Here is a 12697-nt window from a genome sequence, read left to right as displayed (position 1 = left end):
TGAAACATATTCATTGCTCTGCATAACACAGATGGCCCTTCTTCTTGATTTTCTTCAAATGAAGCCCACTTACTTCTACAAGTTTATGAAAGATGACATTGAGAGATTTTTATAGGTGGCTTTGCCTTTGTGGTCCCCAGGTAATAGGATAGCTTTAGAGCAGTAGACCCAAAATGGGTCAAACATCACTTAATACATTATTCTGTAAAAGTGATAGCCATCTTTATAGATAAGAAGATGTTGTCACGTTAAAACAATTTGATCTGTTGGCCTTTAAAGAAGTGAAATGGTATAGTGTGAAAAAATGAATAAATACGATTAAAAAAAATTACTGACATTACCGATGGTGAAGGTTGCAGATAGTATGGAAAAAAAGCATTCCAGATAAAACTGTGTATACATTAACCTGAACATTTCTTATTGACACAGCTGGCCAGTGTTCAGGTGGGGGGAATGGGGTGGGGGGTCCTGGTAAAACATATAAATACCTACATTATTACCAACAAATTGTTCACTGATAAAATCGACACCATGAAACTCCTTCTGATCTGTGTGCTCCTCGGGGCAGCTGGTAAGTATATTTGTAAATATACATATATATATATATATATTAGGGCTGACACAACAAATCGATTAATTGACAACTAATCAATAATGAAATTAATCGATTACTATTTTCATAATCGATTAATCGGACAGTGGGGTTAAAAAAAAGCTAAAATGAGCCCTTTATAGTACTAAAAGAGCAAATAATCGCTACTGTAAATGTTACTTTCACAGTTCTACAGTAAACAAATGAACCCCTTACAGTAGTGATTATCTGCTTTTTTTGTACTATAAAGGGCCAATTTTAGTTTTGTTAACCCCATTATGTTACTAAACGTCTTAGCCCTTGTACACACGGTCGGAGAATCCGTCAGAATGTGTCCTATCGGATCGTATCGTCGGATAATCCGACTGTGTGTGGTATGCATCGGACTGATTCCGTCGGAATATCCGTCGGACCCAATTTTCCAACATGTTGGAAATATTTCCTGACCAACTGGGGCGGTCGGACATACTCCGATCATGTGTAGAGAATTTTGATCAGACCAAGTGCCACGCATGCTCAGATCAAATTCCTACATCAAAGCTATTGGCTACTAGCCTGAATGTAGTCCCATCGTAACGAAATTACGTCATCACGTTCTGAAAGATCGGATTTTTCGAAAACTTAGTCTGACCGTGTGTATGCAACAGTTTCGGACAAAATCCGACGGAGAAAATCCGACGGATTTGGTCGTCGAAATCTCCGACCGTGTGTACAGGGGCTTAGACCTGGTTCAGATCTATGTGTTTTTGGTGCTTTTTTTGAAGAACCTACAATTTATTTATTATATTCCTATGGGAATACTTTTTTCAGCCGCTGCGTATTTGGAAATGGTCAGGTTATTTGGTTAAATATACTTCAATGGAGAAGCTGCAGAAAAAGCATGTAATGCAATTTTTGTAGCAATTTGTGCTTTTTTATCTGCCCAACAACAAACTGGCACAAAAATCAAAACGCACAGCAAAAGACACATCAGAAACAGATCAAAAGCAAATCGCATAGGTGTGTACCGAGCCTTATGCTGGCCACGTGGATCAATTATCAGATGAGAAATCTTTGTACATTCGATAAATGAAACAATGTTGTTTGAAATTTTCACTTGTTTTTAACATTCTGTTTTTAAAATGAATGTCATTTCTGAACGAAAACCACATACACTGTCTGAAAATTCCTTTGACTAAGACGTTTTCTATTATTTCTAAATTTTCCTGTCCCTGCGGTTGAAAATGAACGTCGATTTGACCTCACTAACGATTAGAATATCAAACAAACATTCTTAAAATTGCATTTTTTTTTTAGACTAGTATTTGTTTTTTTTTTTAAATAAAAAAATTTGACCTGTGAGTCTGATGATATTTACCAGATTCATCCTTTAATATACTATTAGGCCCCTTTCACACTGGAGCGGTGAGGGCGCCGGTGGTAAAACTGCAATATTTTTTGCGCCGCTTTACTGTTATTTTAGCAGCGGTATTCGCCCGCTAGCGGGGAGGTTTTACCCCTTGCTAGCGGTCAAGAAAGGGTTAAAACCACCGCAAAGTGCCGCTGCAGTGGTGCTTTGCTGGCGGTATAGCCGTACTGCCCCATTCATTTCAATGGGCAGGAGAGGTATACACATCACTCCTTCACCTCTCCAAAGATGCTGCTACCAGGACCTTTTTTAGCATCCTGCCAGCACACTGCTCCAGTGTGAAAGACCTCGGGCTTTCACACTGGAGTGTGAGGAGCTGCTCTTTCAGGGCACTTTGCAGGCATTATTTTTAGTGCTGTAGCGCCTGCAAAGCTCCCCAGTGTGAAAGGGGTCTTAGAGGATATACACTGTATATACTAGCTCTCCTCTAATAGTATATATGGTATATCTCCTCTAATAGTATATACAGTATATCTCCTCTAATAGTATGTACAGTATATCTCTTCTGTCTATTATTCTCAGAGTGGATTCAATATTTTGCTCCCTGGCCATATAGTTGGTTATTTATATTTACTACTGCATAGTGATATTTAAGAATAAATTGCCTTTTTTTTAAACTTTATAACTATAACTAAATATCAACTAAATTATACATCACACTTTTTTTAAGGTTATCACTCAATTAATCAATTAATCAAAACAACAATTGGCCAACTAATCGATTATGAAAACAATCATTAGTTGCAGTCCTAATATATATATATATATATATATATATATATATATATATATATATATATATATATGTATTTATATATATATATATATATATATATATATATATATATATATATATACACATACAGGATATGTTTATTCATTTTTAATGTTTTTAAATTTAAAAAAAAATGTTATATTATTATTATTGTTATTATACACGATTTATATAGCGCCAACAGTTTAAGCAGCGCTTTACAATGTATAGGGGGGAACAACACAATTACAGTACAGTTCAATACAAAAGGTACAGGAGGGCCCTGCTTGTAGAGTTTACATTCTAAAAGGGAGGGGGTGGTGGTAAAAAGGTAATAGCTGCAGAGAATGATTTAATGGGGGTGGCTCTGGGACAGTTGTTAGGTGGGTGTGGGATAGACTTCCCTGAATAAATGAGTGGAGAAGTCTTGAAGGCGAGCATGGGAGAAGGGAGCTAGAAATCAGGAAGTCCTGGGAGGACCGAAGGGATCGATTTGGGCGATATCTGCAGATGAGGTTGGTGATGTAGATGGGGGTGATGTTTCAGATGGCTTTGTATGTTATGGTTAGCATTTTGAATTTTACATGGTGGGGTAGGGGAAGCCAGTGAAGGGATTGTCAGAGAGGGGTGGCAGTCACGGATCCATTAGTGAGGTGTATTAGTCTAGCAGCAGCAATCATAATAGACTGAAGGGGGGATAGCATGCTTAAGGGTAGGCCATTAAGGAGAGAGTTGCTGTAGTCAAGGTGGGAAATAATCAAGGAGTGAATGAGTTGCTTTGTGGTGTCATTGGTCGGGAAGGGACAAATTCTTGAGATATTGTGGAGGTGAAGGCTGCAGGATTTAGCCAATGATTACATATGGGGGCTGAAGGAGAGGTCAGAGTCGAGGATTACACCCAGGACCCTGGCATGTGTGGAGGGACCAATAGTTGTGGTGATATTAACAATGAAACATAGGAGGGGGATCGTGAAGGAGGAAATATAACAGGCTCAGTTTTAGAAAGATTGAGTTTGAGGAAGTTGTGTGACATCCATACTGATATGTCATTCAGTAAGTTTGAGATCTGTGAGGAGATCGAGGGGGTGAGTTGAGGAGTGGAGAGATAGATCTGGGTGTCGTAGGCATAAAGGTGGTATTGGATGAATATATTATACATATATATTATATTATATTATATGAACATAAACTTAATATATCCCTTTCCATAGGCTCTCTATATGTAATCAGCACATGTTGTGTTTTACAGCTGCCTTGGACGATGACAAGATCGTCGGAGGATATACCTGTGGAGCCTACTCTCAGCCCTGGCAGGTATCTCTGAACTCAGGATATCACTTCTGTGGTGGATCCCTCCTCAACTCCCTGTGGGTGGTCTCTGCTGCTCACTGCTACAAGGCGTAAGTGCACTTTTTATGACAGCACTTTTTATTGGAATAGTTACAAGGCATTGAAAAAAGTAGCAACTATTATTTTATTATTATTATTCAGGATTTATATAGCGCCAACAGTTTGCGCAGCGCTTAATTATTCAGAGCATTTACCAGCTGGATGACCAGCAAAGTGGCATGTTGGTTAAATGGATGGTTGGTTAGACATGGGGTGGGTCAGCAGGAGATCCCTTGGGATAGTAATGCCCTTATTAGTGAAGAACCTATTTATAAAGTGCAGTCAAATTAAACACAAATTGTTTGGTGCTGCCAATCCCTTGCTAACATATAGCTCCTGTGTAATATCCAAATCAGATATACATAGATAACTATTGATGCAAAAACATATAGTGCTCCTAACAATAATTAAGCTAGACCAATGAAACTATGTAAAAATGACCATACCAAAGTTTTAGCTGTAATGATTACTTTAATCATTTAACCCTTTCTCCAGGTATTTTGTAATATTTTGAATAGATTGGGGATGAGTTAAAAATGCTACTAAGTGTTAATTTTTCCTGTCACCCCTTTTCGAGTTTTTTCCCCTCACTTCTTGTCCAGGTAATATGGGATACATTGACAGAAAGCCTTCCCAATCTACTAGAATGTAATTTTGTTTGTGTGTCCATTGGAAACAATTTTATACCACTTCCTGTCTTGAATGGAAGTGAGGATACATCTCCCCAATAGAAACACAGGCCTCTGACAGAGGCTTTATTCATTCCCTGCTCTATACCAACCAAAATTCAATGTTCTCAGTACCAAAAAACGACTGTACTTCACTCCTGGAACTGAAGATGAGTGTACCAACCACTAGTGGTACACGTTCCATACTAAGCAAACTTACACTACTGCTCATTTTGAAATAAATCAACCGTCTTCTATCAATAATTCCTTTAAGATGCAAATGTATACTGATTTCATTGAATTTGTCTCTATACAGGAGCATGCAGGTCAGACTCGGAGAGCACAACATTGCTGTCTCTGAGGGCACCGAGCAGTTTATCAACTCTGCCAAGGTCATCAGAAATGCTGCATACAACTCCAGAACCCTGGACAACGACATCATGTTGGTCAAGCTGGCCTCTCCCGCCACCCTCAACTCCTACGTCAAGAGCGTGCCTCTGCCCACTGGTTGCGCTGCTGCCGGCACAAGCTGTGTGATCTCTGGATGGGGCAATACCCTTAGCAGTGGAAGTAAGTCAACATCACTTTAACATCATATATTACTGATATTAAATTAAGCTAAGCTTCTCTAGTAAATTTAGGCAATATTTAAGCATTAAACCGCCACTCACCATAGATGATCCTGGTGTGAATTATAGGGGTGATCAAACCCCGGTGGGTGGGCATAGCCAAAGGAGCGGCATTAACTGAGGCTATCACATGTATACATCCACACCAGGATCGGCTATGGTGAGTGGTGGTTTCATGCTTAAATGTTCATTGATTAGTGCTTACTGGATGAGTTTTTCCTTGCTAATCTGAGTGACAAAGGGGCCTGGAGTGGCACCACCAAGCACTAATGGTCTTATTTAGGCTTTGAGGAACAATTCCCAAAAACCCTAGTTCTGGGCAGTTAAATATGTATTAAGCATGTCTTCATCCCTTCAGCAATGAAGAATACAGTGCTTGTTTTGTCAAGGGTTTGAAATAACATAAAGTAATGTTTAATTTAATCCAGAGTCCCGCTATCTTCTTCCATGAGTCTATGGCTGTGGTGAACAGTCCTCCAAATCCTCTCTTCTTGCCAGTTCTCTGACTGGTCTTGTCACTGTCCTTCTTGCTGAGTTCATCATGTACAGTGCAGTACCACCCTAATAATCTGTGGCCATGTCAGTGTGGCTGCTGGAAGGAGTGTCCCACCACATTGCAGTAGGACATTGCAGGCTGTCCTGGGGTAAGATAGATATTACTCTGTATTATCCCATCCCCTAGAATAGAAATTGAGCACTGGATCCTTCATGAGTTGAGAGGGGGTAATTTTAGTTAGACTTTACTGAAGAAAAACAAAAAATAATAAAGTAGAAAAACAAGAAATACATTCTCAAATGTTTTTGAAACTTGGAACAAGTGTCCCCTTTGGGAGATTTACCCTTTTCCTGTTCTGTAAGCCATTCAAAATGTTGGTTTTATCCATTTTCAGTCCCAGTGACAATGGTCTTTGGGACAAATAAAGAGGGTGAACGTCTTTAGCGAGAACACAGGCAGCAATACAACCCAAAGAATGTTTTATTACCCCACCCCCTCCCATCTATCCAAAAAGTTTTGGCTACACTTTAATGTTGACTGCTTCTTTTTAGCTGAAAATAGACACAGGCCTCTATAACTGGAAGAGGGGGTGGGGTAATGAGTCAGCTGTGTATGTGTAATCTCATCTTCTAATTAGAGCTATTCAAAATATAGGCTGTATAACATATTCACAACATAATATCCCCTCCAACCACTAATGCCACCAACAACTAATGGACTTTATTGGGACTTCACGAGATACACAATTAAAATTAACACGTTTATTATAGTTCACATAAAACAACAGATAGAACCATAAAATAGAGTCTAATATACTCTCTTTTATTCACAAAATTTGTTGTCCTTGTGTCTCTAGTCAATATTTTATTAACTGTCATTTGTTTTAATTGTAGCCAGCATGCCTAACCTCCTGCAGTGCGTGAACGCCCCCATCCTGACCTCTACCCAGTGTAGCAACGCCTACCCCGGTGAGATTACCGGCAACATGATCTGCGTTGGCTACCTAGAGGGTGGCAAGGATTCCTGCCAGGTAATTTCCACAACTTATTTTAATTTTGTATATAAAGTTGCACTGTTCAAATAAATGTGTTTTCTCAAACTACTAGTAGTTTTCATAGACTGAGAAATGTATATATATATATATATATATATATATATATATATATATATATATATATATATATATATATATATATATATATATATATATATATATATATATATATATTTATTTATTTATTTATTTATTTATTAGTTTAAATATAAAAATAAATTAAATTAAATGTATAATATATAGTCCAAATGTTCAGGAGACGTTTTGAAACTAGATTAAAGATATTTCTTCCCAGGTAACTGCACAGTAAAATAGATCTTCATTAGCAATATTTCATGTTAGTTGGAAAAGCAACTTATAAAGTTAAAGTGATTGTAAAGTCTTGTTTTTTTTCCTATTAAAATAACAAACCTGATCTGTGCAGTTGTTTTGAAGCAGGATCCTCCTCTCCTTGGGTCCCTGGCTAGAGCTCCTGCCCCCTCACTAATGACAAGTGCCCCCACAGCAAGCAGCTATTGGGGCACCCGAGCCAAACTACAGCTCTGTGTATCCATTCAAACACGGAGCTGCAGTTCGGCCTTGCCCTCTCTCTCCCGATTAGCTAACTGAGTTTCATTGACAGCAGCGGGAGCCAATGGCGCTGCTGCTATATCTCAGCCTGGGTGGCCAAGGGACTCGTGGAGATTGCTGGATAGAGATGGGGCTCAGGTAAGTATTGGGGGACTGAGCAGAGCTGATGCACACAGAAGTTATTTTTTATCTTAATGCATAGAATGCATTAGGATAAACAAAAACTTCTGCCTTTATAACCACAGGCAATATGGACAAAATATCATCTTAAAGTTTTACCAGAACCAAGAAATATATGTAAAAAATACGTAATGGGGTTGATTTACAAAAAAACTGGAGAGTGCCAAATCTGGTGCAGCTCTGCAAAAATAAAACAATCAGCTTCAAAACTGAAGTTAGAAGCTGATTGGTTTCTATGCACAGCTGCAGCAGATTTTGCACTCTACAGTTTTAGTAAATAAACCCCAACATATTTTAGCTTACCAGTCCTAAGATATGGTGGCTGCAATATTTTTCTAATTTTCAGGTTAAGAATGTTTTTTTTAAATCAAATATAGGAATTAACTGTTGATTCTTCCAGACATCCAGGGTCCTTGTCACTTACTGTGAAATAAAATGGAAGCAAACACCAGTCTTATCTACTAATCCCATTGCCCCACTTTTAATAGTAATTGCAGACATGCTTGAAATCCAGCCTTGATTGCTACTATGGCACCTTCCATAGATACTCTGGAGGTAGTGAATTTAGCCAACCAGGGACAGGAAGGGTGTCATCTCCTGGATTACCAGGTGGTAAAAAAAAGATAAAGTCTGAAAAAATGAAAACCAACACAACCACCACATCTAAATACCTATAATTGATCCAAATACCCAAAGTTCTAAAAAATGCTTTTTCTATCTTTCAGGGTGACTCTGGTGGCCCCGTGGTGTGTAACGGACAGCTCCAGGGTATTGTCTCCTGGGGATACGGCTGTGCCCTGAGGAACTACCCCGGTGTCTACACCAAGGTCTGCAACTACAACTCCTGGATCGCCAGCACTCAGGCTGCCAACTGAACTTTCAACTGAAAGACTTATTCAGATCATTCAATTTTTTGCTTCTAGAATACATAAAATGATGTGCTAGACTCAGACTTTACACCTACATTCTGTAATGACTGAATAAACATATTTCATTATAAAAAAGTTGTATTCATTTTATATATTACTATAACTATTGGTTTTCCATTTGCTGCTCATCTTGGCTACAGAATTTGGGCTACAACAAAAACAACACATGCAATGCAGTCTGTTACTAGCACCAAAGGTAGATCCTTTTTTTTTATTCCAATAAATTTTTATTAAGATATTCGGTGTTCATACAATATCGGAGACATTTTACATGCAATGAAAGAGCAAGAACATGAGCAAATCACAGATTTGCGTGTTAAGCAACAATTGTAGAGAAGTATAACAAGAAGGAAAGGGTTGGAAACTTACTAGACTTCTATAAGTATTGATTCTGTAAACCATGTAACCAATATCAAAAAGAGGTTGTGTTCACTAACAACTTTGAGATGCGTACCACACAGTCCAATTTGACCATTTAATGCTCATCTGCAGAAAGTTACCCTGAGAGGCTGCAAAAAGAGTTTCATATGTGGCATGTGTATTAGTTGTTTTAATGACTTCTCGGAGGGAAGGAGAGTTAATCTCCCTCCAATGACGCAGTATTACTAATCTAGTGCTAAGGAGAATACGTGTGGCTATAGTCCCGGTTTGTGGTGGTAATTGTTTTATACCCAAGGATAAGACCGCCACAGCTGCATTAGGTAACACTAATTTCCCTGTAAGGGTGGAGATCAGATTAAATGCCTCAGACCATAATTGCCTCAACACTGGGCAACCCCATATGACATGGGGGCATATCTCCAGCAAAGGGGGGAGAACTGAGGGGAGAATCTGGAGATCCTGTAGGGTGTCAGGTACCATCTTAGTAGTAATTTATGGGTCATTTCCCAAAGGTTAGCGCTTTTAGTCGTCTTAAAGGTAGTTTGTAGAGCCTTAATCCATTGGTCTGCAGGAAATTCTGCACCCAATTTGCGCTCCCACGCCTTAATGTTAGTGGATTTTTCAAAGTTTGTCTTAGAATGTAAAAGACAGTAAAACATGGATATGCCCTTGATAGCGGTATATTGGTTAGTAAGATAAAGAACTGCGCGCCATGGTAATTGTAAGTGGAGGGTGGGATTTCTCGTAAGAAAGTGAACTATCTGTAGGTATCTATATCGGTCAATATCCTCTAGGTCATATTCTACTTGTAGTGCATCAAATGTTTTAGGAAGAGACCCCGTCATCAAGTCTGTCAAATTATTGATGCCCCTAGCCACCCACCTGCTCATATTAAGATCAGGTACAAGCCATGAAATGGGTGGGGAGTGGGAGTGGAATCGCTTTTAAAACCTGCTCCAAAAAATCTAAAGATGTAAACTGTTTCCAGACGTTTAGGGTGGCCTCCATAGTAATCGATAAGTGCGTATGAATCTGAGAGGGAAAGGTGGAAGACAGAAGTAGGTCCACCAGTCCCCTCTCATTGATCTGAGCTTTTTCCAATTCCACCCATCTAGGACTTTGCGGATGGGGGAACCAGGCCCTAGCTTGTGCAAGGACAGCCGCAGAGTAATAGTCTTTCAGTATAACATGACCTATACCCCCCGCATTTTTAGTCTTGACGAGTTTTTTAAAGGTACATCGAGCTTTCTTACCCTGCCACAGATATGTGTTTAACAAAGATTGTGCTTTGGTAAAAAAGGAGTTGGGGATTACGATAGGTAATGCTTGGTACAGGTACAACAGCTGTGGAAGCACCAACATCTTAAAGGCCGCTAGACAGCCTGTCCAAGACAGTTCTACTTTCGAGATCTCCTGCAATTTTACACCGAGGGTATCTAAAAAAGGAGAATAATTGGCTGCATATAACCCTGCTGTGGATTCCGTAAGGGTTATACCTAAATATTTGATCCCATCTTGTTTCCACACGTAGGGGAATTGTGACATAAGTTTTTTCGGACACGTGGGTCCACCCCTAGATCCATTATATATGACTTAGTGTCATTGACTTTGTAATAGGATATCTCATTAAGCCTAACGAGGGAAGAGTGTACCGAAGCCAGGGAAGTTTCCACATCTGTCAAGATCATTATGATATCATCTGCAAATAGACTGAGTGTATGTGTTGAGTAGGGAAGAGCTTCGTGTTCGAGTCGAACATATGTTCGACTCGAACATCGGCTGTTCGCCCGTTTGGCGAATTCCGAACGTTATGGGCCGTTCGCGCCAAATTCGTGTGGCGCTCACGGCCCACAATGCACTGCGATGGCGCAGTGCATTGCTGGCTCATGATTGGCCAAGCATGCACCGTGACCCCACATGCTTGGCCAATCACAGCGCCGGCAGCGAGGAGAGCCATGATTGGCCACAGGCAGGAGGCCTGTGGCCAATCATAGCTCAGGGTGTGTAGTACACGCCTCACACTATATAAGGCCACCAGCGCGGCGGCCTTGTGTAGTGTGTTGGCGTCTGAAGCAGTTAGTGGGTGTTCTGTGTACCTTCAACACAGTATACACGGATCGTTATTGGCCGATTTTCGTTCTTGCTCTTCTGTAGTGGTTGTTGTCTGCGTGCCCTGACCGCAGTATACACCGCTATATTCACCTATATAGCTAGCGATATATCTATCTTTTATAATAGAGCTTGCAGTCAGTGTTAGGAGCTTGTGCGTGCTGTCTGCGTGCTCTAAACCCAGTATACATTGCTATATCCACCTATATAGCAAACTATCTTGCTCATTTTAAATAGAGCTTGCAGTCAGCGGTAGGAGCTTGTGCGTGCTGTCTGCATGCTCTAAACCCAGTATACACCGCTATATCCACCTATATAACAAACTATCTTGCTCGTTTTAAATAGAGCTTGCAGTCAGCGGTAGGAGCTTGTGCATGCTGTCTGCGTGCTCTGAACCCAGTATACACCGCTATATACACCTATATAGCAAACTATCTTGGTCGTTTTAAATAGAGCTTGCAGTCAGCGGTAGGAGCTTGTGCGTGCTGTCTGCGTGCTCTGAACCCAGTATACACCACCATATCCACCTATATAGCAAACTATCTTGCTCGTTTTAAATAGAGCTTGCAGTCAGCGGTAGGAGCTTGTGCGTGCTGTCTGCGTGCTCTGAACCCAGTATACACCGCTATATCCACCTATATAGCAAACTATCTTGCTCGTTTTAAATAGAGCTTGCAGTCAGCGGTAGGAGCTTGTGCATGCTGTCTGCGTGCTCTGAACCCAGTATACACCGCTATATCCACCTATATAGCAAACTATCTTGCTCGTTTTAAATAGAGCTTGCAGTCAGCGGTAGGAGCTTGTGTGTGCTGGCTGCGTGCTCTGAGCTCTGAGGACTTCCAGAGTGGTGGAGGAGGACAGGGAGCTGATGGCGTCGGTCAGCCCAGGCCAGGTGCCTGTTCCTCGGCCTGAGGAAAAGCGTGGAGCCCTGAAGCTCCTGGAGTTCGTTGAGGAGGAGAGGCTGTACTTGGAAAACCAGCTTGACTTGGTTGACTGGTCTCTGAGACAGCCAGGAGAAGACGTGGAGAAATCTGCGGAGAGGATAAGAAAAGCCCAGAGCTTAATGGTAAAGGCTTCTCGCTGTTACTGCGAAAAAATGAAAGTTTTGGCCGAGCTGAGGAATAGACGCGACAGATCAGGTATCAAGAAGAGAACAGAATTCAAGCCTGTCATAGATGGACTGAAAGAGCAGTGTAACATGCTTGGTGAGCTTTTATCAAATCTAATTGACAGTGCCTCAAGCGAAAAGGACTTTCTGTTGAGAATAGATAAAGTTATGAGAGTGGCGTGCGATGAGGGCTCTCAAGCGGTAAGACGCCGCAACCAGCGTCTATCACAGGCGGCGGAGCCCATGAGAGAGGCGGAGGAACCCACAAGTGAGAGGGCACAGACAGATGGAGGAGAAAAGCAGAAGGTTGTGTCCCCGGAAAAGATAAGGACCAAGGCAAAGACAGAAGGTGACATGAGAGACTCTATCCCAGTGACTAAGGGCTTAGGTAGCGCTACAGTGGGTCCCGGCAAGCCTAGTGGTTCTCAGC

At 40.7% G+C, this 12697-nt stretch overlaps 1 protein-coding gene across 1 annotated transcript; it reads left to right on the top strand.

The window, feature by feature from the left end:
- The first annotated feature begins 468 nt into the window (after positions 1-468).
- Positions 469-8744, top strand: LOC143930617 (trypsin-like). Its single transcript, XM_077455112.1, has 5 exons — positions 469-571; positions 4004-4154; positions 5128-5381; positions 6830-6966; positions 8466-8744. The coding sequence occupies exons 1-5, from the start codon at positions 532-534 to the stop codon at positions 8613-8615; spliced, it is 732 nt and encodes a 243-aa protein (XP_077311238.1). The 5' UTR covers positions 469-531; the 3' UTR covers positions 8616-8744.
- Positions 8745-12697: the final 3953 nt, after the last annotated feature.

This window comes from Lithobates pipiens, unplaced genomic scaffold, assembly GCF_037356315.1.
Source record: "Lithobates pipiens isolate NorthernLeopardFrog02 unplaced genomic scaffold, aLitPip1_a1.2 Scaffold_25, whole genome shotgun sequence".
NCBI classification, from domain to species: domain Eukaryota; kingdom Metazoa; phylum Chordata; class Amphibia; order Anura; family Ranidae; genus Lithobates; species Lithobates pipiens.
The sequence above is the reverse complement of the archived record's forward strand: the minus strand, read 5'-3'. Positions and strand labels throughout refer to the sequence as shown.

Coding starts and splice junctions, on each gene's coding strand:
- LOC143930617 (XM_077455112.1), top strand. CDS start 532: ATGAAACTCCTTCTGATCTGTGTGCTCCTCGGGGCAGCTG. Junction 572..4,003: donor TGTGCTCCTCGGGGCAGCTG/GTAAGTATATTT, acceptor TGTGTTTTACAG/CTGCCTTGGACGATGACAAG. Junction 6,967..8,465: donor GTGGCAAGGATTCCTGCCAG/GTAATTTCCACA, acceptor TCTATCTTTCAG/GGTGACTCTGGTGGCCCCGT.